General features: G+C 39.4%; 2 protein-coding genes across 14 annotated transcripts in view; one reads left to right on the forward strand and one right to left on the reverse strand.

Annotated features, from left to right (window-relative positions):
* STAU1 (staufen double-stranded RNA binding protein 1) overlaps positions 1-3298 on the forward strand; it is a 100052-nt gene extending 96754 nt beyond the window's left edge. For all 12 annotated transcript variants that reach the window (XM_016194932.2, XM_060185699.1, XM_016194930.2 and 9 more), the window contains 2 exons: positions 658-743; positions 1815-3298. In XM_016194932.2, coding sequence (XP_016050418.1) covers positions 658-743; positions 1815-1830 — 102 coding nt within the window. In that variant the 3' untranslated portion in view covers positions 1831-3298. The remainder of the gene's footprint in view (positions 1-657; positions 744-1814) is intronic.
* A 1396-nt stretch (positions 3299-4694) lies between these two features.
* CSE1L (chromosome segregation 1 like) overlaps positions 4695-25404 on the reverse strand; it is a 48047-nt gene continuing 27337 nt past the window's right edge. For both annotated transcript variants that reach the window (XM_060185662.1, XM_060185667.1), the window contains exons 9-25: positions 24270-24437; positions 24026-24155; positions 23352-23417; positions 21861-22063; positions 21140-21224; positions 16596-16657; positions 15047-15183; positions 13621-13724; positions 11643-11740; positions 9556-9706; positions 9214-9422; positions 8991-9088; positions 8803-8888; positions 8015-8096; positions 6462-6608; positions 5617-5848; positions 4695-4925 (exon numbers count right to left, since the gene is read on the reverse strand). In XM_060185662.1, the coding sequence (XP_060041645.1) occupies positions 4836-4925; positions 5617-5848; positions 6462-6608; positions 8015-8096; positions 8803-8888; positions 8991-9088; positions 9214-9422; positions 9556-9706; positions 11643-11740; positions 13621-13724; positions 15047-15183; positions 16596-16657; positions 21140-21224; positions 21861-22063; positions 23352-23417; positions 24026-24155; positions 24270-24437 (2148 nt within the window). In that variant the 3' untranslated portion in view covers positions 4695-4835. The remainder of the gene's footprint in view (positions 4926-5616; positions 5849-6461; positions 6609-8014; positions 8097-8802; positions 8889-8990; positions 9089-9213; positions 9423-9555; positions 9707-11642; positions 11741-13620; positions 13725-15046; positions 15184-16595; positions 16658-21139; positions 21225-21860; positions 22064-23351; positions 23418-24025; positions 24156-24269; positions 24438-25404) is intronic.

Raw genomic sequence — 25404 nt, forward strand, 5'->3', positions numbered from 1 at the left:
GTTGAGCACACACACTACCAGGTGCAAGGACCTGGGTTCAAGCTCCCCACCTGCAGATCTACAGGTATCTTTCTCCCTCTATATCCCCTGGGGCTCTATCATATATAATAAACGTAGGGGCGCTAGATAAATAGTATGCTGGGGGTCGGGTAGTAGTTCAGCAAGCTAAGCGCATGTGGCGCAAAGACTGGCATAAGGATCCCAAATTGAGCCCCAGTTCCCCACCTGCAGGAGAGTCGCTCCATAGGCGGTGAAGCGGGTCTGCGGTTGTCTATCTTTCTCTCCATCTCTCTGTCCTATCCAACAATAATAACCACAAGGCTACAACAACACGGGCAACAAAAGGGGGAAAAATGGCCTCCAGCAATGGATTCATGGTGCAGGCACTGAGCTCCAGCAATAATTAAAAAACGTTAGAAGAAAATTTAACAGACGTAATTAACTGCCGCAATCATGAGTTAAAAAAATAAAAACAGGAAGCCAAACATGGTCAAGACTTGAATGCGGAGATACACAATGGCTCCCGCATCACATATGGTGTTTTTTAAGTCAAACATTGAAGAAAAGGTTTTTGTTGAGGGATTTCCCTCCTTCCTATGTTTCTTATGCTGTGTTCTGAGTAGTGGTTATGGTTTGACTTGCTTTCATTCCTCCTAGGCTGCACTGAACATTTTAAAGTTGCTGTCTGAGTTGGACCAACAAAGTACAGAGATGCCAAGAACAGGAAATGGACCAATGTCTATGTGAGTGAGCTGATTTACATCTAAAGGCAGTTCTTTTTCTTGTTCAACAAAAAACATTGCCCAAGTTCAAATTGTGTTCAGTTCAGTGGTGAAACATTTTCCTCACTGTTTGCCTTGAAAGGTTTCCACATTTGGGGCAGATAGTATTAATTTTCATTTATTAGATATAGACAGAGAAAGAGATGGAACGGGGAGACACCTGTAGGACTGCTCTAGCACTCATGAAGCTTCCCCTTTCCCTAGGTGGGAACCCAAGGGGTTTGAACCTGAGTCCTTGCACTTGGTACTTTGCTCTCAACTGAGTGTGCCACCAGGTGGCATTTACTGTATGTGGGGGGATCATTTTGAGATTAAAGACTTTTTAGAACTGACCAGTACTCTGGTTGGGAAATGAAGGTAGGCTGGGGAAACAGCATCATGGTGATGCAAAAAACTTTCATACCTGAGCCTCCAAATCTCTCATATTAAAATCACTTTGAAAATGAATAATCTAGCCTTCATTTCCTTTCTCACACACCCAGAGTACTTATTCAATAAGACCATCTTAATTTCTCTCTCAGAATAGAGACAGAAAAATAAAGGGGAGGTAGGAGAGGAGACTGAGACACCTGCAGCACTGCTTCATTGCTGTGTAGCTCCCCTCTCTCGCCCCTCACCCTGTAGGGATTTTTTTTTTCCAACTTAACAGTATACCCTAAAGTATGACCTCAGTTATTTAAAAAATTTTTTTATATTACTTATTTTCCCCTTTGTTGTTTAACATTATTGGGGTTATTGACGTCGTTATTGTTGGATAGGACAGAGAGAAACGGAGAGGAGGGAAAGATGGGGGTGGGGTGGGGGAGGAAGACACCTCATACCTGCTTCACCACTTGTGAAGTGGCTACCCTGAGGTGGGGAACCTGGGGCTCAAACTGGGATCCTTACACTTTGCATCACATGCGCTCAACCGGCTGCGCTACCACCTGACTCCCATGATCTCAATGATTAACATGAAATTCTCTCCAGTTTCAAAATTGGATGTCATTTTTGTGTCTTCTCCCCCCCCCCCCATTTTTTCTTTTCTTAAAGGTGTGGGAGGTGCTGAACCTTTTCTGCCAGTGAACCATTATAAAATTCCAACCTATATACTGAAAATACTGAACGGCGTTTGGAATTCCTAATACCTCCAGTGGGCTGAGAGAGATGGTGTGTAAAGAACTGGACACAATAATGGTGACAAAGTGAGAACACGAGGTGGCTGTGCTCACTCATCATCTCCTGGGGAAAGGAGGCTGCTGCCTAGCAGCCCTAGTTCCATTGGGAAACCAATAGGTCCATGTCCTAGGTACCTCGGTGGCTTTTCCCCTCACATGAAAGAAGAAACAGTACAAGCTTCTCAAACACTTTGGGACAAACCCTGGACACTCAGCTGGAGAGACCTTAGTTCGGCCCCAGCTCTGCAAGCACCAGAGAAAATCAAATGCTTCCTACTCAGCGCAAGCTAACCTTTCTAGTGTGCTATGGCCCACCACTTGTAGTACCCACAATATCACCACTGCTTTCTCTCCCAAGAGATACATATTCTTAGTTTTATTACTTTCTTTTGATTGAAATGACACTGTAAATTTTCATGGCTTTCAGTTGTATCTTAGATACATAGCAGTTTAGAAATTTGTCTCAAACTGACTATCAGTAATCTAATGGGCAAAGATCATATCCATGTGTATGTGGCTATACATTTTGTATTTTATTGGACTGATCTAGGACTATTTCAGCCATGCGAATTGTATGCTTTTGGTTTAGCTCAAATAGTCCTGGACCTCTCAGAAACGTTGAAGCCTCCTACAGTTGTATAAATTGAACATGAACAATTTTAAATCATCTTTTGGTTCCTTTTCATTTTTGTTAATGCAACAGGACTTAAGCAAAAGTACTTTTGATCTTTGTGTTTCAAAGATCATAGTAAGAACTGTATGCATATACATAAGCTCTTGAGGATAACACATAGTTTTCACTACACTACACCATATGATCTCCATTTAAAACTTGTAGTACATTTAAAACTTGAGATTGATTTTCCTTGAGTGATATATATACATACATACATATATACATACATATATATATATATATATATATATATATATATATATTGAATACATCTCCACTGTAGGGCTGAAAAGAATGACCTATTTTGTTTCAAACTGTGTTGCTGTTGATGTTGAATCTGTACACAGAAGTGTGCAGTCAGGTCCTGCATATATGACTAGATTAAAAAAGCACGCTACCCTTGTGAGTTAAGTACTGCTTCAATTCATTGTTTATTATAGAATTTTTTCCTCCCTATGGAATGTAAGTAAAATTTAGTGTTTGTCACCAATAAATGGTCATACTAAATTCTTTTGTTAATTTATTCTCACCACAACTGCTAGGTTGGCTACCCCCGCCCCTTTTTTTTTTTAACTTTTAAGAAAAAAACTTTGTAATGCTTATAATTCCATCTGGGCACAACTCTTGAAAATTTTAAGTAACTTTATATGAAATTGTTGATCAATAAACAGCTACTAATGAAATTTTGGTCCTGTTGAGCAGTAACTAAGGGAAGACGGGGAACCTCACTGCTAGTGAGATGCGTGGATACCTCAGTGAAAGAATGCTTCTTCAGTTGGTGGTGGCACCCAAAGAAATAAGCCCAGCTTGCGGGCACCGGACTACAGACTTACTAGTCATGTTGTTGGCTATACAACCAGCCTATGAGGGACTGAGTGGTGTCACACCTGGCCGAGTCTGTTTCAAAAGTGGTGAAACAGTGCTGCAGGTGTCTAATAAAAGCTTAAAAAGTCAGCCTATGGATTGGATTACCATAATAGCCAGAAGTGTTCCAGAGAGTTTTAGAAAATGTTGGGGGGGGGGGGGGGGAAAGGGATCCAACAAATAAATAAAAGGAGGAGACATTTCCACTCAAGTCTACCAAGGAATACTGATTTAAACACACACACACACCCACACACTTTGCCTCCAGGGTTATTGCTGGGGCTTGGTGCCTGCACTACGAATCCACTGTTCTGGGGGCCATTTTTTTCTTGCCATTGTTGTGTGTCCTTGGATAGGAGAGAGATGGGGAAAAGACAGGTACCTGTAGACCTGCTTCACCGCTTGTGAGGCGACCCCGATGCAGGTGGGGAACTGAGGGTTCGAACCCGTATCCTTAAGTCGGTCCTTGCGCTATTGTGCACTTAACCCGCTGAGCTAACACCAGGCCCCCGACATTTTTGTTTTAAACCAGAGGACTGATTATTCAGCTTTGGCTTATGGTGGTACAGGGATTGAATCTGGGACTTTTAAGTCTCAGGTGTAAGAGTCTGCATAGCCATAATGCTATCTACCCCACTCGTAATAGTAGTTGATTTTGCACAGAGGAAAGGAGAAAGACACCTAGAGAACTATTTCACTAGTGTAGCTTTCCTACTACAGGTGGGCACCCTGGGCTTGAAGAACTTGGATTTCTTCCAGATAGACCACCCACTCTCAGTATCTTATCTACCTGAATTTTAATCGTTTAGAAATCAGTAAAGAAAAATTTATTTTAATTTTATCTTTTAACATTGCTGGTTAGGGCTCCAAAATCCCAGGTTCAATTCCCTGCACCACCGTAAGACAGAACAGTGGTCTAATTAAAAAAAAAAAAATGGCTGGTTGCAGATTTAAAACTGAAATGTGCACTTTGTGGTAAGTTACACAAATGAGTTTTTACTTATATTTCCAATAAAAGGACAAAAATACAAGAGAAATGACAGCAGACTTAAAACAAGGAGTTAGTAACAAAGTCTCCATAGTCAGTATTTGTCAAAAATGTTATCCAAACAGTGCAAAGGATCAAGTCAAATTAATGTCACATGTCTCTTGATGCTGCAAACTGAAAGTTACCCACTTACACTTATGATCAGAGAAATCAAAATTTGTCCAAGATTTAGCTTAAAGCAACATTTAATATTCTTCATAGATGGAGTTTAACTATTTTAAAAGGAAAACTTGCTTATCACAGCTGTGCTCAGAAGTCTACATGATTTCCTCAGAAATCATCATGGGCTGAATCAATCTGAAAACAGTTCAAAGCAGTGTCACACTGGCTGCTTGTAGGTATCCTTGGAGATACTGAAGCGCTTCTGCATTGAGGCTGGTGCTCACCATTGATGGAACCTACGAGGAAGACAATTATGGATCCGAATCCTCTTACCGGAGTGTTGCCATAACTCTGGGTAGGACAGCCTATCACTAAAGCCATTAAGAGAATGAAAATAACTGCTTTAATGAGTTCAAAAAGATGGATAGATTTAAAACTAAAGCTGAAGATAATAGTTACACAGACAGACTTTAGTGCCTGAGGATTTGAAGTCCCAAGTTCAATCTCCAGTACCACCATAAACCAGTGTTTGAGGATTTGGCAGGGGGAGAGGTGGATCCTTAAAGGACTGCTACTGGAAATTTGGTGGAAATTTTTTAAATGAAAATTATGAAGCCTAAGGCTAGGTCTAAGAAACAAAGACTGATTTTTGTAATATTATTTCAGTCTGGATTGTTGGTTTTTTTTGTTGTTGTTGTTGTTGTTAGTTTGTCTGCCAGAAAGGTCATCACTTGGGCTTTGTACCTCCAAAATGACTCTACCGATCTTGACAGCTTTTAGGAAAGACAGGAAAGACACCTGCAGTGCTACTTGTAAGTCTTTTCTTCCTCTACAGGTTTGCGACTAGATCTTGAATCTACATCTGTGCTTTAGATGAATACGAATCTCACTACTGGCTAGTGTTTCAGACATATTGTAAATTCACAACTACACCCTTGCCATCCCATTGAAGACTCCATTAATTGAAGTTCTTTGACAATCACTTACCCTTCCTGGACAGGCAGTAGACAATTTGTGAAGTGACTGTGCTAGGTGAATTTTGGGGTTGTTAACCATTTGACCTACAGGATCATGCTCCTTTTTCCCAGCAAATGCCAACTGTGAGAAAGCAGTCTGATAACCTGGTGTATCTTCTATGTCAATAAAATGTTCTTCATCAGGGATGGTATCATCTTCAGGTAATTCAAAGAGGCCAATCAGAGACTGTAATAATGGAGTCCTGTATTCAGGGGTCAGCAAGACAAAAGATAGTTTGCAGTTATCAGTGCTATTTGTCCCTAAATAACTATTCAGTTGTTTTAGCTATAGCATCTCAATTGTTTTTCAGGAACTACTACAATCCAAGAACTCTCAATCTGACCAGGTGACTTGAAAAATTCTAACCAAGGAGAATGAATTCTACAGGTTAGAATAAATAAGTCTTGGGCTGTCAGATAATCTTAATCAAAGATGAAGCCTGTCAGGCACTGCATACAAACCAGAGAGGGAGAAACCAAGTGATACTCAGCTGTAGCTTATGGTGATGCTGAGCATGAAAGTCTTTCTGCATAATCATTATTCTATTGTGCCTGTCTAGTTGTGCTTTTTTAAAACCCAGTTAAGTTGGGTATCTAGACATCAACTAGCCAGGGACTTTCATCAGATTCACATGTGGTCTGAGTCTGTCAAGTAGAATCAGGAAATAAGGTCCAAGAGAATCCAAAAGTCATGTTTGTGAGATGATGGTTCCTCATGGAGAAGCAGAAATTAAAACTCTTGGTCCTCACAGGAATAAGCTTGGTTAATATTGTAGTAAGGGCAGGAAGCTGTGATTCTAAAAACCTTACACTTACCATAACTTGGTATATTCAGTGTCCATCATTGGGGGACACTCAGTCAGTAATTTGGTTATCCCAACGGCACAGATCTTTTTCTCTACATTTCCAGACACTTTCTGAATTTCAGGAATAATTATTTTTTCCAAAACCATTCCAAACATTCTATTAAAACAAAATAAATGTACTCAGTATGAAATAGATCTTTATACACAGGTCTGCTATTTTGTATGTTATTCCTAAGGAATCTGTGGTTAGATGAAGAGATGGCAACAAAACCCAAAATGCTCATACTCTGTGCTAAATTGCCATCATCACTCGTGTGAACACTATTTAAGCACATAATCCAGTGGAATCTTAGTGGTGCTGAGCCAGGGATATAACGTTAAGCCATCTATCTCCCTGACACTCTAAAAGTCTTTATAACCATAGTCAATTTTGTTGTATATTTTTTCTTCTCTTTTATTTGGTAGAACAAAGAATTTGAGGAGGGAGAGATAGGAAGAGAGAAAGGTAAGGTACGCAGATGCATTTTACATTTATATTTTCTTAATTAAAAAAGGGGGGCAGTAGATAGCATAGTGGTTATGCAGAGACTCTCATGCCTGAGGCTCCGAAGTCCTAGGTTCAATCCCCTGCACCACCATAAGCCAGAGCTGTGCAATGGTCTGGTATTTTTGTATGTGTCTCTCAAAATAAATAAATAAATAAATCAGCAAGCAGAAAGAAAAGCCACCCATAAACCTCATCATTTAATAAATTACGTTTTAATCTTCCAAAAATTAAAAAATAAGCATTTTTATTCTAGACTTATTGTACTATAAAATTGAGAGTTCAGCATCATATTTCTATGTGTGTGTTAAGTCCTACTAAACCTACCAAGATTCAAGTCCTATACCATTATCAAAACTGACCAACTCTATCCACCCCTTTTGCCTTGTCAACTAGCACTGATGTTGCAGATATCCTAAAAGTAAAGGTTTTCATGATTCTATATGATGCTCATTTGAGAAATCACAGTTGGCATAAAACAAAGGTGACTCCTATGGACAGCAGTAAAAATAATAGCAAATTCTGCTTGTGGAGATTGTGGCAGGATTGGAGAACTTTTCCAGTTACACAATGTTTGCGGACTGGGTGGTGGCACACCTGGTTGAGCGCAGGTATCACCACGAGCACAAGGTCTCCTTGAGCCCTTGGTTCCTACCTTCATGGGGAAAGCTTCACAGCAGTGGAGCAGCAGAAATTAGAGGTCGGTTTATCTCTCACTCCATTTCTACCTCCCCCTTCCCTCTCAATTTCTGGCTGTCTCTTCAATAAATAAAAATAAATTTTTTCAATGTTTGTAGGAACTTCCTTATCTCAAGATTATTTTGAAAAACCACAAGAATATCAACATTTTGTGCACATGAGTGAGTACACACACCCGGTTGATGGAGCAGTGGTTTGATGACACTCAGACATGAATTTCTGGGTTTCATCCCTAATCACATGGCCAGAGTGATGCTCTGGTTCTCACTATCTCCTTTTGTGCCAGCCAATCTTTAGATTAAATATGAAAACAAACTTACTTTGGTTGTATCCCATCAAATATTTCCTGTAGTGCTAATGCTCCATATTTTATGCAATATAAATTAATAAAAACTAAGAAACCTGTAGGAAAAGATACAGAATGTTAATGAAGGCCTCACAGCACTTGGAAAATTTTGTAGAAATGTGCCTGATTTATACTTTATAGTGATTCCATTACATATATTTTGATACTTAAGATTTTTAAAAGTTGAGGTATAACCATAAAATCGTTAAGATGATGGCACACCTGGTTGAGCAATGTTATAATGTGCAAAGACCTGGGCTCTTCAGGTCCCCAGTCCCCACCTGCAAGGGGGAAGCTTTGCAATTGATGATAACAGGTGTCCGTCTCTCTCCCTCCCCTCTCAATTTTTGACAGTCTCCATCCAATAAATAAAGATAATAAAATTGGAGCTGGGTGGTAGTGCTGTGGGTTAAGCGCGTAAGGACTGGTGTATGGCCCCGGTTCAATTCCCTAACTACAGGGGGGTCCCTTCACAGGCGGTGAAGCAGGTCTACAGGTGTCTTTCTCTCCCCTTATCTGTCTTCCCCTCCTCTATTTCTCTCTATCCTATCTAATAATGATAAACAATAAGGGCAACAAAACGGGAAAAATAGCCTCCAGGAGCAGTGGATTCATAGTGCAGGCACCCAGCCCCAGCAACAACCCTCAAGGCAAAAAAAAAAAAAAAAAAAGATGATAATAATAATAATAATAATAATAAAAATCTTAAGGGTTTTAGCTACTTTCCTTCTTGTATAAGAAAGTCCAAATGGTTTTACTTACTCTTGATAAACTTCGTTGTTTTGGAATTCTGAAGTCTTTGGAATAATAGAATGAAGATCTGCTTCCTGTACTGCTCAACTGACTCACTAAAATGTTGATACAAACAACAATATAAAGTTAAGGGTTTTTTTCCTGAGGAAAAAAGTTTCCTTGATTAACTGTATGTGAGGCTAAAAAGTCATACTCACAGAGGCATGTGCTCTATTATACTGTTCAAAAGATAAAAACCTTGGTGGTCATTGGCTTTGGATGCAATTAGCTTCTGGAAGACACCTAATAACCCAGGCTGTAAAAATTAGAACAAATAATAATCTATTAAAGAGGTAAGAACTTCCCAAAAGTTAAAAACTTAGAGTCAGCCTTTAAAAAAGATCTGCCAGCACTATTTTCTCTACTTAGGAAATTACTCACAATTTTGTCAGCTGCAGCACTTGCTATTGTATTTGAACCACGTTCTAAGAATGCTTGAAGAAGTCTCACTAGAGCAGGGATATTTCCTGTTCTTTCCCAAAGCACTGGCTGAAGAAGATGAGGAAATAAGGCCATGTAGGAAGATGGAATATCATTTTTGTGTGTTTCCAGAAGCAAAGACATAACTTGAAAGACATATGGAATAAATTCTGTCGATAAAAGTAAAAACAAATTTCAGCTTCAGAATTAATGACTCTGATATGAGACATTTATGCTTAAGGTGCAATTTATAACCACTTTATATTTTATAAGAAAGAAAATAGCTTTCTTTAGGTTACTTACCTATTACATCATTTTGTAATATTTCAGTAAACACTAGAAACAAAGCCTCCTCAAAATTTACAACAGTAGCAGGGTTTGCTTTACAAGTAATTCTTATGGATAAACAGATTGCTTCAAACATGTAGTGATTAAAATGAGGCTTGCTTGGGTTCTGTAAATTAAAAAAGATTACTTGAACTTAATATAATCAAAAACACATCTCAGCTTCCTCAAACACATCAAAAGAAATTTCATTTAGGCGTCCAGGCAGCTCACATGATAAAGCACATACTTAATCATGTGCAAGGATCCTGTCCCTTGTCACAGCAGAGTGAGAGCACAATAAACACTGGTGTGGTACAATTCTCCTCTCCTGTCTCTCCCTGACTCTCACATCTCTTCCTATAGAATGTAGAGGGGAACATATTTCTTGGGAGCAGTGGAATCATGTAAGGCCCCAGAAATAATTACAGGGTGCAATATAACAATTTTTTTAAAAAGAGTAATGTATCATCGCAGCCTGAGCCATGAAAGCATGGGTAAAAAACTAGAGCCACAGGTTTCCCCCTAACCTCACATATGCCTGACTGATGCTCTGGTTCACTCCTCTTTCACCACCCATTAAATATGTGTTTTTAAAAAAATCAGTACTAGGGTATTAAGAGAGAGCATAAAGGTTATGCAAAAAGACTTTCCTGCCTAAAGCTCTGGGGTTCCAGGTTTTATTACCTGTACCACCATAAGCCTGAAATGAACAGTGCTCTGATAAAGAAGGAAAGAGAAATAGAATGAAGGAGGGAAAGAAAGAGCACTGGAGGAAGAGGTGAGGGGAAGAGAGAGGGAGAGGGAGGGATGGTGGGAAGAAGGAAGGAAAGAAAAAGACTTTTAAAAATACCAGTTAGGGACTGGGTGGCAGCACACCTGGTAAGGGAAGATATCACTAAACTAGGACCACAGTTTAAGCCTCTGGCCACAACCTACAAGAGCAGTGAAGCAGTGCTCCAGGTGTCTCTCTGCCTCTCCCTTCCCTCTCAATTTCTCTATCACAAAACAAACAAACAAACAACAACAACAACAAAAACACCTATGTCTACTTGTAAAGATTTTATAAAAATCAGAAAATAGCAACTCTCAAATTTGGTGGACGTCTGAATAGACTCTACTGATATTTTATGCAAAGTCTTATTTTCTTTTCTTTTAAGGGCAACATCTGTGACAGTAAAGTCTCTTTTCCATCTAAGGTAATTCCTTTCAAAGTCATTCTTTCTAAGTGCAAATAAAAATATTAAATTTTTTCCTCCTCCAGGGTTATTGCTGGGCTCGGTGCCTGCACCATGAATCCACCGCTCCTGGAGGCCATTTTCCCCCCTTTTTGTTGCCCTTGTTGTTGCAGCCTCGCTGCGGTTATTATTGCCATTGTTGACGTTGCTTTGTTGTTGGATAGAACAGAGAGAAATGGAGAGAGGAGGGGAAGACAGAGAGAGGGGGAGAGAAAGATAGACACCTGCAGACCTGCTTCACCGCCCGTGAAGCGACTCCCCTGCAGGTGGGGAGCCGGGGGCTAGAACCGGGATCCTTACGCGGGTCCCTGTGCTTTGCGCCACATGCGCTTAACCCACTGCGCCACCGACCGACTCCCAAAATTATTAAATTTAAGAAGCTACATTTAAAGTTGAATACTACTATGTCCAACATAAAGTCATCAGCATATTCTCAGAAAATTATATTAACTGTTGGTAAGTCTTAACCTTCTGCCAAGGAGTTCTGAAGTTCACAGACTTTAGAGCTTAAACTGCAGCTGCATTTTTTTTCTTTTTATTTTTTTATATTTATTCCCTTTTGTTGCCCTTGTTTTATTGTTGTAGTTATTGTTATTGATGTGATTATTGTTGGATAGGACAGAGAAATTGAGAGGGGAGGTGAAGACAGAGAGGGGGAGAGAAAGACACCTGTAGACGTTCTTTACCGCTTGTGAAGAGACTCCCCTGCAGGTGGGAAGATGGGGCTCAAACCAGGATCCTTACACCGGTCCTTGCATTTTGCGCCATGTGCGCTTAACCCGCTGTGCTACCGCCCGACTCCCTGCATTTCAAAACTGCTTCTGTTACCTTACTAACAGCTAGTAGCTTCTGAGTAAGCTGAGCGATGAGAGTAGGGATGTATGGGATTATGGCTTCTTGCAGTAAAGAAAAACTTCTCATGATAGCTGTAAAATACAAAAACAAACAGTTTAGTTAACCCTGTAATAAAAGAGTATGGGGGGAAGAACCCAATTTCAACCATTAAAACGCAAAGCTATTTAACCGCAGTAGCTGTATACACTTATAAATAATCTAATTTTCTCTCCTGTTAAAATTGGGCCAGATATGTACAAAATGATTTGGGAAGTATTTCCAAAACACATGGACTTAAGATTCCAGAGCGAGTGTAGTCTGAAGGGGGAGAATACTAAAAGCAAAGGAGTAGATGTGAAAGGGAATGGTGCTTCAAATCTCCACTTAGAAATCTGTGACAAAGAATGTTTGGTCCTAGCCTACAACAAATGAAAAACGTCAGCCTATTTTCCCCAGAGAAAAACAAAGTTTAAGAGAAGTATACATATGCATATATAATTCCTGGATTGAGTAGGGTGCATAGACTGCTCAGTAACAGCTGCCAATGAGTATTCTGTATGGAAAACAAAATGATTCAGTGGACTACTTCTACCTCAGCTGAGCTCAAGACACCACCTAGAAAAGGCTGTTCTATGAGGCAAGAGGTTTAGAAGATGGACACAGAATTCTTTCACTTATAGAACAGTAATTACTAAATAGGTGTTGTTATACACTGGGCACTCTTGATTATTCAGAGAATATAGCAATGTAGACCAGACAGACCAGAGATTTGATAGCTGCCTAACACAAAACAAGTACAGGGAGTCGGGTGGTAGCATAGCGAGTTAAGCGCATGTGGCAAGCAAAGCACAAAGACCAGAGTAAGGATTCTGGTCGAGCCCCCGGCTCCCCACCTGTAGGGGAGTCGCTTCACAGGTGGTGAAGCAGGTCTGCAGGTGTCTATCTTTCTCTCCCCGTCTTCCCTTCCTCTCTCCATTTCTCCCTGTCCTATCTAACAATGACATCAGTAACAACAATAAAAAACAAGGACAACAAAAGGGAAAATAAATATTTAAAAAGTACATTAGACAACAGTAGTGCTGGAAATATGTACAAATTCTAACTTACACTCACACATATGCACATACACACCCCAGGGGTTCTGGACTCACATCAGACAAACTGGGGACAGTGTCTTTGAAAGGCATTTCCTAAGAGTCAGATAATTATGTAAAATTAAGACTAAGATTGCTGAAGTTAGAGCTGGCCCAGAACAGCCTCTACTATAGCACCTACTCTAAGATTACACTCTGGTTGGATCTTTAGTCTCACAGTATTGCTTGATTTAAAGCACCTAAATTATATGGAAAAAAATTTATATATATATATATATATTATAATAATTTTTTGTTTTGTTTACCAGAGCACTGCTTAGCTCTGGCTTATGGTGGTACAGGGGATTGAACCTGGAACTATGGAGCCTTAGGCAGGAGTCACTTTGCATAACCATTATGATCTACCCAGCCACTGAAATCTTTCTTTTTTTTTTTTATAAATCTTTATTTACCTCCAGGGTTATTGCTTGGGCTCGGTACCTGTATCAGAAATCCCCTCCTCCTGAAGACCATTTTTTCCCCTTTTGTTGCCCTTTTTTTTTTTTAATCATTGTTGTGGTTATTATTGTTGTTGGATAGGACAGAGAGAAATGGAGAGAGGATGGCAGACAGAGAGGGGGAGACAAAGATAGACACCTGCCGACCTGCTTCACCGCTTGTGAAGCAACTTCCCTGCAATTGGGGAGCTGGGACCTCGAACTGGAATCCTTACGCCGGTCCTTGTGCTTTGCTTGCTACGTGCACTTAACCTGCTGCCCGACTCCTGTCACTGAAATTTCTAACAACCTAATCATTCACAAACAGTATCTGGTTTATAGACTAAGTAAAGTACAACTCATCAATCTGAGATCTGACAGTTAGTCTGGGAATTGGCCTACCTTTCATAATATATTCATTTTCTGAAGAGCCAGGAAGTGTGAGAGCTTTGAAAAGGTTTGTTAGCAGAATTTCAACAAACGGTGCGATATCTGCAGCTGTAAAGCTATAGATGAAAAAACAGCTTTCAGTCACTGCCAACTCTTGAGCTTGTCACTGTGGACATTCTCAGCAACTATTAAATCACTCTTCTCGGCATGAACTCGGCCATCTCCCACCACTGACTAATAACAGACAGCATAGGAAAGTAACTATCTGTGCTCATGTCAAATCTTTAAAAGGCACTTCTAACACCACACACAAAATAGAAACAGGAAAACCCAACATTATCTAAAAGCTATAGAGGTTGTTCTTGGTTCAAAGAACTCAGAATCTGAAGGGATATCATTCACTCATTCTTCCTGGATTAAGTTAAAGCAGAGTCACACCTGTTCCCTGCATAAACTCTGGGCCTGAAGACAGGTAATGGCTGACTGACCTCAAAGAATGTCCTTTCAACCCTTAATTGGCAACTGAATGCTACTGTGCCTCGAGTTATTGATGAAAAAAAGCATCTAAAATTGTTTCCCATCTCTTACCCAAAGCTCTGTTTCAAGATTTAAGTGTTGAAGAATGGCCTGAAAGACATGCAGATCATGCAGCCCTCTACATTTTATCCTTATATCAGGCCAGAAGATTTGACTTTGCTGGAGTCCAAAGAATTACTTTCATTCAGCTGTGTCCTAACTCAGCACTAATGTTACAAAAGCAGTCCCTTAAAAAATAACTCTGCTAGGCCAGTAACATAGTTCATCTGGATAGTGTGCCTGCTCTGATATGCACATGACCCAGGTGCAAGCCAGGGAGGGCCTCACTGCACTGGAACAAGAGCTGGTGCTGTAAGGGCTTTCTTTCTCTGTCTTTGTATTTGAAGAAGTCAGCTACGACTAGAGATGCCCCAACAATAGCAATAATGAACTCTGCCGCACAGGACTGCTAAAACCACAACTCCCCTCAGTAAATCCTAGTGAATAAATCATTTAATTCATTGAATAAATGTATTAACTTAATCTTATGGACACTATGAAAATTTGATTCAACAAGTTCTCCTCTTAGCTTTAGCTGCTAAGAAACATCACTCTTACTTTTATATTGTAGCAGATTCCTTCAGAAATGCGTTTCTACTTAATACCTATCTGACTCAGGTTACTTTTTATTCGATTTCCTCTATTTTATTGTCATAATGTATGACTGTCACCTATGTCTTTCAAGTCCTTTTACAACCATTATATAAGTAAGTTTTTGAAATACATACATTTTTCTAAGAACAAAGTTATCATTATCTTCAGAGATAGCTGAAGATAATGAACAGCCCCCATCTCAAGCTTAAAGAATAATACATTAATCCTCCAATAATATATACATATTTATTTATAATCAAATACTCACAGAGTGGTGTTATTAGGTCCCCGCATCGTAAATAGCCTCTCGAGAGCATGTGCTGCGTAGGTATGAACAACAATGCTTTCAGCTTGAAGATGATTAATTAAGAGAGGAACAGAGACTAAAAGATGCTCTTTTGGTACCTGAAAAATAGTAATATTGGGAGTTGGGCTGTAGCACAGTGGGTTACGCGCAGGTGGCGCAAAGCACATGGACTGGAGTAAGGATCCCGGTTCAAGCCCCAGCTCCCCACCTGCAGGGAAGTTGCTTTACAAGCGGTGAAGCAGGTCTGCAGGTGTCTATCTTTCTTTCCCTCTCTCTGTCTTCCCCCACCTCTCTCCATTTATCTCTGTCCTATCCCACAACAATAACAATAATAACTACAATAAAACAAGGGCAACAAAAGGGAATAAATAAATAAATAAACAGTAATATACATGCTTTAAAATGACAATGCATTCTTTGAAAAGACAACTGAAAAATAAAAGTTTTTGCTGATTTCAGGTGTGTTTGTATCAGATATTACAGTAAGAAATATTATTCAAAAATAAAGACATCTACACAATGATTCAGTTCATGTTCACTTATCCAGTTAATTCTCTAAACATAGTAAGATAATCCTATGCGGGTTAAATATTGCAGATCGGTAAATATACCATAAAGTACTATAATGGGAAAAAAACAACAACAGTTATATGGAGCTTTTCGATTTTTGTCTCCAAGGTTATCGCTGTGGTTTGGTGCCTCTTAACCCAGTGCACCAACACCTGGCCCCTGATTTCACTGTTAAAAACTGTCATAGCCTGGGAGAAAGCATAGTAGCTATGCAGAAAGACTTTAATGCCTGAGGCTCTCAGGTCTTAGCTCAATCGTCAGCATCACTATAATTAAACTGTTCTGGTAAAAAAATAAATAGGGGTGGCACTGAGGCTGCGCAGTGGGTTAAGTGAACCCACACATGGCACGAAGCACAAGGACCCACATAAGGGTTGTTCCAGCTCCCAGATCCCCACCTGCAGGAGGAACACTTCACAAGTGGTGAAACAGGTCTGCAGATGTCTTTCTCTCCTCCTCTCTCAAACCTATCCAACAACAACAGCAACAATAACAACAATAACAAGGGCAACAAAATGGGAAAAATGGTCTCTAGGAGCAGTGGATTCATAGTGCAGGCACTGAGCCCTAGCGATAACCCTGGAGGCAAATAAATAAAGAAAGAAAATACAACTGTTAGGGAGCCCAGTAGAGCCACACCCAGATAAACAACATATCACCACATACAAGGACCCTATATCAAGCCCTTATTCCCACCTGCAGAAGAGACACTTTAAGAGTAGTGAAGCAGGTCTTTTAGGAGAGAAAACATATACATATTACTAGTATTATTAAATAATAAAATAATTTTAGAATGAAAATGTTGAAACATCTGAGGACAACCAAGCAGGGTTTATAACCATAAGGCCTAAAGGGGTGATTTATAAAATAACTTAATTTTGTTAGATGTACAAAATAACACTCAAGAGATTTATAATATTTTCATAAATGAGGTACTTACTTGATTCCTAAAAATCATAATATATTTGATACCATCAGCTTTAAGGACAGGAAATTCATTTACTGTTGGTAGAAAAAAAGGACAGTCATTAAAGTGGTAAGGATTATAGCAGTCATATTTATGCCATTATCAGCCAATTGTTTTAATGAGAAAAATGTTATCATAAAATTTTCAGAATGAGAATGTTTTCTGAGCCATTTTGATATTTTTTCTGTGTGTGTATGTGTGTAGTAGTTTTAAGTTATTAATTTTTTAAATTAGCATTTTTTTTTAAGCAAAGTACTAATCAGCTCCCGCTTACTGTGGTATAGGGGATCAGAACCTGGGACTTTGAAGCCTCAGGGATGAGTCCCTTGCATAACCATTATGCTATCTACCTGCCCAAATCAGTCTTTTTTTTTTTTTGGCTTCAGCGTTATCATTAAAAATCCTCTGCTACTGGCAGCCATTTTTTTATTTTTTTTGTTGGATAAGACAGAGAAATTGAGAGGATGGGAAGAGAAGAAAGAAGGAAAGACACCTGCAGACCTGCTTGTGAACTGACCTCCCTGCAGGTGGGAAACTATTACTTTTTAATGGAAAACCAAAAATCTGTCACAGAATTTTGAGACCCATGAAAATCAAGTTTAGTGAGAAGAAAAAGAAGGAAAGGAGGAAGGAAGGAAGGAAGGAAGGAATGAATGGAGGAAAGGAGGAAGGGAGGGAGGAAGGGAGGGAGGGAGGGGGGAGGAAAGGAGGGAGGGAAGGAGGGGGAGGAAGGAAGAGAGGAAACATGAATGGATTTATTACCAGGAATCTTGTATTTGTACCATCACTGAAAAGCAAGTGAATCTGGAAAATATTAGAGGAAGCCAGGCACTGTTTTTCTTACCTAAGAGGAAAACTGAAAAGACAGAAAGACACTTGGAAGTAGTGACTGGTGTATGGGGTGACTTAGAAAGGAAGTGAACCCCAGTCCCTACCTGCAAGGGGGTAAGCTTTCTGAGTGGTGAAGCAGTGCTACAGGTGTCTCTTTCCTTATCACCCCTTCCCTCTTGATTTCTGTCTCTATCCAATAAAGATAATAAAAAAGAAGTTGTCTTTAAAGAAAAAAAGAATGCAGTATCATAGAAAATAGGGGCCAAGGGAGGAGCTAGATAGCATGATGGTTATGCAAAGAGACTCTCATGCCTGACTGAAGCTCAGGAAGTCCCAGGTTTGATTCCTCCACACTACCATTAGTCAGAACGGAGCAGTGCTCTGGTAAAAAAAAAAAAAAGAAAAAGAAAAAAAGGTAAGAAATTAGGGGCCAAAAAACAAATGGGGCCAGGTGGTGGCACACCTGGTTGAGCGCATGTTACAATGCACAAGGACCCAGGTTCAATCCCCTCGTTCCCACCTGCAGGGGGAAAGCTTCACAAGTAGTGAAGCAGTGCTGCAGGTGTATCTCAATCTCTTGCCCTTCCCCCTCGATTTCTGTCTCTATGCAATAAATATAATTTTAAAATTTTAACAAATATAATATATACACACATAAATACATATATAGATACAGACAGATATAGTTATAAATCAGTCTATATCTTTGATCTTGGGAGAACTACTGCAGTTTCCAATGGAGGGAAACAGAACTCTTGGTGGTGGGAAAAATATGGAATTATATCCCCATCATCTTATAATTTTGAAAATCAACACTAAATCACTAATTGAAAAAGAACTGACGTGTAACTTAATACTAGCCAATTATGTAAAAACCTACTGTGTAGTCATTAATCTGGTGAAATTATAATCTTACTTTTTTCCTTTACTCATTACAGATGAGCATGTGTTACACATAACTGAATAAAATTTATTTGTGCCACTGGAACTAAATCTAAGACAAAAGCTATTCTGAATTAAGAATCTATTTCCCTGGTTGAGATTTACTTTAGATTGCCCTACTGGTTAGAAAATAAATTAATATAAAAAATAGAATTTGACCAATATTTAATTCTTTGAAATCAGATGCTGGTTAAGAGGAAGTTCATTATAATGTTCTACCTTGAATGCATTTCAAATTGTCCATAAAGTTTTTTTTAACCATGAACATATATATTTTTCATCAGCATAATAGCTAGAACCTAGAAGCAAACCTAGAGACCAACAACAGATGAACTGCTGAGAAAGTTGTGGTATTATAGACACGATGGAATACTATGCAGCTATTAAGAATAATGAACCCACCTTCTCTGACCCATCTTGGATGGAGCTAGAAGGAATTATGTTTAGTGAGATAAGTCAGAAAGACAAAGATGAGTATGGGATGATCCCACTCATAAACAGAAGTTAAGAAAAAACAGAAAGGGAACCTCAAAACAGAATCTGGTTGAGTTTAGTGTATGGTACCAAAGTAAAATTCTCTGGGTAGAGGGTGAGGGTAGATGTTCAGCTTGGGGGGGGGGGGATGATGACACACAGACCTTTGGTGGTGGGAATGGTGTTAATATACACTCCTATCAACTTAGTCTCACAAAAAACTAACATTAGAAGGGGAAAAATGAATTCAATGTTTCAAACTTTTTGATTCAGGCTATAGGCTGAATATATAATCTTTCAATCTAAGCACTTAAGACTTCAAACTGGTAATCAGATTGAATTTTAACAGCTGGCTCAAAGTGTTAATATATTTCTAATAATGACTTGTTCTTTGAAATATTGTCTCCAAAAAGCTTAGACCAGGGAGAACAGAAGCAACTGGTGGCATCACTTTATAATAAGATACAGCTATATATAAATAGCATAAAAGGACATAAATTATGGTGGGGTCTTATATGACACAGCAAATTCTAATGATGGGATTTTCAAAGTTAACCCAATTGCCAAATAATCTGGTTATAGCAATAAATATCCACTGCCTTCTTAAGCCGGAAGACAGCCAAAAATATCCCCTTTCTCTATAAAGTCCATACATCTCCCAGTCCTGGAACCTCTGGGGTGGGGCTCACTTTCCTGCATGTTTCTCTCAAGTTATACCAACTGATACTGCATTGCCGATCCCAACCTAATCAATGCGACCAGCACCACCTTGGCATGCTTCACTTTGGACTACAAGGGCAACAAAAGGGGATAAAATGGCCTCCAGGAGCGGTGGATTCATAGTAGAGGCACCGAGCCCAGCAATAACCCTGGAGGGGAAAAATGAAAGAAAGAAAAAAAACAAAACCCAAAGGGACTGGGGAGAAAGCATAATGTTTATGCAAGACTTTCGTGCCCGAGGCTCTGATGTCCCAGGTTCATAGCCCAGCACTACCAGAAGCCAGAGATATACAATGCTCTGGTGTGTCTCTCTCTATATATTTCTCTCATTAAAATAATAAAAGAAACAAGAAATCAAAGTATAATTCTTACACCATACACCAAAGAGAAAGTTGTTTATCAGTCTTGCATATTATTTCTGTTTTACTTCCACACGAGCTAACATTTATCTTACACAAAGTTAATGCCACACGGACAAGATCTGGTGAAACCATCTGAGATTTAATTTGATATAAGAAATAACTGTGGGGGCTGGACAGTAGAATATTGGATTAAGTACAAATAGCATGAAAGGCAAGGACCAACGAAAAGGATACTGGTTTGAGCCTTTAGCTCCCCACCTGCCAGGGGAGTCAATTTGTAAGCAGTGAAGGAGGTTTGAATGTGTCTTTCTCTCCCCCCTATATCTTCCTCTCCTCTTTCAATTCCTCTTTCTCCTATCCAACAACAACAACAAAAATGGAAAAAGACAGCCACCAGGAGGAGAGGATTCATAGTGCTGGAACTGAGCTCCAGCTCCAGCCCGGATGCAAAAAAGAAAGAAAACAAATAATTGCGGGGAGGGGGGGGGGCTGGGCAGTAGCGCAGGGGGGTTAAGTGCATATGGAGCAAAGTTCAAGGGTCGGATAAGGATCCCAATCAAGCCCCCATTCGAACCTGCAGGCGGTTGCCTCACAAGTGGTAAAGCAGGTCTGCAGGTGTCTTTCTCTCCTCCTCTCTGTCTTCCTCTTCTCTCTCAATTTCTCTGTCCTATCCAATAACAACAGCTACGACAACAATAACAACAATAACAAGCTCAACAACAATGGCAACAAAATGGGAAAAATAGCCTCCAGGAGCAGTGGACTCATAGTGCAGGCACCAAGCCCCAGCAATACCCCTGGAGGCAAAAATAAACAAATAAATTAAAAAAGAAAGAAAGAATTGCAGGGGCCAGAGTACACACATTACAGTGTATAAGGACCTGGGTTCAATCTCCCAGTCCCGATCTGCAGGGGGAAAGCTTCACAGGCAGTTGAGCAGTTATCTTTCTGTATCTTCCCTTCCCATCTCAATTTCTCTCTTTTCTATCAAATAACTTAATAGTATTTGGAAAAAAGGAAAAAAATATTTTAAAAAAGCATTGCAAAAAGGATGAGCTAGTAGTGTTTTGAGTACCTCTATGATGTAGATAGAGCCAATTAGAACTTTTGCTATAACCTTATTTTTTAATTTAAAAAATAATGTAAAGAAAAATTAAGATACACTGAAACTGTTTTCACAAAACTCACCATTAGCTGATTTTAAATCAGGGAGAATGTGATTCACAAAGAATTCTGTCAAGTTTACAAGTTCATTTGCTTTTGTAATTCCATGCTGGAAAAAAAAAATTATAACAGGTAAAATGGAATGACTATATAGTCTACAATAGAAGTCTAAGTAAGTTTAGAAAATTGAACACTTCAAGACTTTGATACACTGATAAAAGACCATCTTAACAGATAACAAAGAGACCTTCCTAAAGTAAAAGACAACTAATTTTAAGTTCAGTTTGTTTCATTATGACACCTGTCAATCTTTTTTGAATAAGAATATACTGAGTTGGGAGTCCAGCGAGAGTGCGGCGGGTTAAGCGCACACGTGGCACAAAGCCCAAGAACCAGTGGAAGGATCCCAGTTCAAGCCCCCGGCTCCCTACCTGCAGGGGAGTTGCTTCACAGGTGGTGAAGCAGGTCTGCAGGTGTCTTTCTCTCCCCCTCTCTGTCTTACCCAACAACGACATCAACAACAATAATAATAACTACAACAACAATAAAAAAACAAGGGCAACAAAAAGGAAAATAAATAAATAAATATTTTTTAAAAAAAGAATATACTGAGTCATTCTTGGAACTTCATAACTTCTAACAAATAGATTATCTGCAGAAAAAGGCCATGTAGTACTGTATTCTTTTTGACTTATGGTTATGGACATATCTACTTTAGGAATAAAACTATATGAAAAAAATTCACCTTCTGTGTCTGGGCTTTCGATGCCAAAGATGTCACTAGGTAAATGGCTGCATCTTTGTGTTTCCAGTTGACAGATGGATTTTTTGCATATTCTTGTAGCATGGAATTAACATAACCAGAGAAGATCCCTGTCACAGGTCCCTCAAAAAACTTGCATAATCCACGGACTAGATCACAAGCAGCCCTGCGTCTAGTATCAATATCTATGAAATTTAAAAAGAAAGAATTTATCATAGGAATGTCATTATCAGAGGCATCATAGGTGCTGTGGTATTTCTCCCTCCCTTTAAATATCTAAATGAAAAATAGTAGCAGTGAAGTTGTACATCACATTAACAATGGAAGAAAACATAATGGTTATGTAAAAGACTTATATGTCACAGGCTCTTAAGTCCAAGGTTCAATATCCAGCACCACCATTAAACAGAACAGAGCTGTTAGCTCTTGCATGTCTTTGTACCTCTCATTGAAACAGCGTTTTTTTCTGACTCTATTCTGCACATACATACACACACACACACACTTTAAAATAGATTGCTGAACGTCCAGCAGTAAAAAAGCAAAATGCAACACCATGGAGATAAGATTAACAGCACACAAGGCTCACATGCAGAATATCCCAGGCACCACTCATAGCCAGAGATAAGTAGTACCCTGGTCAAAAAAGAGTCAGAGAATCTAAAGAAACAGCTCAACTTGTAGAATATCAGCTTTTAAATTATTTATTTATTATTAGAGACAGAGAGAAATTTGGGGGAGAAAGACAGAGAAGGAGAAAGACAAGACACCTGCAGCTCTACTTCATCACTTCATCACCTGCAGGTCGGGACCAGGGGCTTGAACCCAGGCCCTTGCACATTGTTGTGTGTGTGTGTGTGTGTGTGTGTGTGTGTGTGTGTGTGCGCGCGTGTGTGCGTGTGTTTAACCAGGTATGCCACCACCTATCCCCGAATATCAGCACTTTATGCCTAAAATTCCCAGCTCTACAACTGACACTGCATAAGCCTGAATGGGTGTAGGCTGTCTCTCTTTTGTCTCATGTAAATCTCTTATGTAATAAATTAATGGGGGGGGGGGCAGAGAAATAGCTCATTGGATAGGGTTCATATGTTGCCATACAAGTGACCCATGTTGGAGCTCTAACACATGGGAATGCAATGGCACAAAGGAGAAATGGTACAGGGGGTGCGCATTCTTAGTGAAATAAGCTAAGAAAGACAACTACCAGATGTTTTTACTCAAACATTCCATCTATAGGACAAAAATAGATGAACTTGTGGGGAAAAAAAAACTTTCTAAGACTCAATGAGAACTATGGTGGTTATCACTGGGAGATAGGAGGACAAAGTACTTTGGTGGTGGGTGCTCCATGGAACGATATACCCTGTAATCTTACAATCTTGTAACTCAGTATTAATCATAAGTAAAATACAGTCTTATCAGGTATGTGAGATCCCCCAACACAGCCACCCCTTGTATCCAACAACATACCAGATCCTTCCAAATCTCTTCTTATATACTCCTCAGAATTATCTTCAAAAGCTTCTTCATCAGCAGCTACAAAGAGCAGACATTTTAGGTTACTCCTCAAAAGTTAAACCACTGTATTTTAAAAGTTGAATATATACATAACTATACATAGAACTGCTATGCTAAAGAAAAGTCAAGTGCAGCTATTTAACTAAGTCATACACTTTTAATTAGAGCAGCGAGCAATATACATGTAGTGTGATATAATGGAAGCTCATTAGTTCTCTAATGACAGTGTCCTCAGAATTGGATTTCTTTACCAACCTTTTTTTAAAAAAAAAAAGTAGAGCACTGCTCAATCCTGGAAATTGAACTTGGGACAGCAAGCATAAGACATTTTGTATAAACACTATGCTACTTCTCCACCCTGACCTACTTTCAAAAACATGTATTGATGGTGCTTACTTTTTAGTTTACTAGTTAAGATAACAGCAACAAGTGGAAGACATTAAATTTATATTGACAGACTCTAGGAAAAAAAAAAGCTTTTTTGTTAACTAGAGCATTGCTCAGCTCTGGCTTATGGTGATGGTGGGGATTGAACCTGGGACTTTGGAGCCTACTGTAGACTGTTTACATAACACTTATGCTATATAGCGCGGGGGGGGGGGGCTTTTATAATCTGAAATGATTACCTCTAAATTCCATGTTAGGCACAATGACTTTTTCACAAATACTTGTCAGCGTGTTCTGGTCCTCAAACAGATTCTTATAGTGAGGTCTCTCACAAACTGAAGCCAGAAATTGAATTGCGTTACTTACTAGCTAGAATAAAGGACACAAAAACCAAATTAAACATATTTTTATAGGTATAGTCGAGTCCATTATTTCTTGGAAAAAGTAAGGAATGCCTTAAGTATGTCTTCAACTCTATCTTACCAAGTCATATTTAACCTCTTGACCTGTAGTAACTAGCAAATTCCAGATGGCAGTAACAAAACGAGGCAGGTAACGCTGAAATTCTTCATCATACTTTTGTGCATACAGTGCAGCATTATCACAAATCTGGGATTTTAAGAGCTCCAATAAACCCGCTTCCTCTTCATCCTCAAATGTGAAAAAACAGAAAGCTCAAACATACAACTTCAATGTTATAATAAATACCGAGTAGCTAGCCTTACTTCTGAAGCAGTGTTTAAAACTCAAATTCATCAAATTCTGCAAGTAAATATGAAACTTTTGTTAACCACAATTTTCTCAAAATGTCTGATGTCTTTTCTTCTCGTTGTTGAGTTACAAAGCATGTACATAATCAATTGAATACAGCATATTCCTATAGAAACCTTTAAGATTAAAAAAAAAAAAAACCTTGGGAGTCGGGTGGTAGTGCAGCAGGTGAAGCACATATGGCGTGAAGTGCCAGGACCAGCATAAGGATCCCAGTTCAAGTCTCCGGCTCCCCACCTGTAGGGAAGTCACTTCACAGGCGGTGAAGGAGGTCTGCAGGTATCTATCTTTCTCTCTCCTCCGTCTTCCCCTCCTCTCTCTGTCTCTGTCCTATCCAACAACAACAATAACAACAACAATAAAGCAACAAGGGCAACAGAAGGGAATAAATATTTTTTAAAAATCCCATCACCGGTGACTGGATGGTAGTGCAGCGGGTTAAGCATATATGGCACAAAATGCAAGGACCAGTTTAGGGACCCCAGTTCAAGCCACCAGCTCCCCACCTGCAGGGGGGGTCACTTCACAAGAGGTGAAGCAGGTCTGCAGGTGACTTATCTCTCTCCCTATCTGTTTTCCCCTCCTCTCTCAATTTCTCTGTCCTATCCAACAACAGCTGTAACAACAATAACAATACAACAAGGGCAACAAAGTGGGAAAATGGTTATCAGGAGCAATGGATTTGTAGTACAAGCACTGAGCTCCAACAATAACCTTGGAGGCAAAAAAAAAAAAAAATCCTATCACAGGAGTATCCTCAGAGGTAGCACAGTGGATAGTGTTAGATTCAAAGGCAAGAGGTCTTGAGTTGAATCCAAGCATGCAAGTACCAAGGTGCTGCTCTGTT

The sequence above is a fragment of the Erinaceus europaeus genome, chromosome 1, assembly GCF_950295315.1.
Source record: "Erinaceus europaeus chromosome 1, mEriEur2.1, whole genome shotgun sequence".
Classification (NCBI taxonomy): domain Eukaryota; kingdom Metazoa; phylum Chordata; class Mammalia; order Eulipotyphla; family Erinaceidae; genus Erinaceus; species Erinaceus europaeus.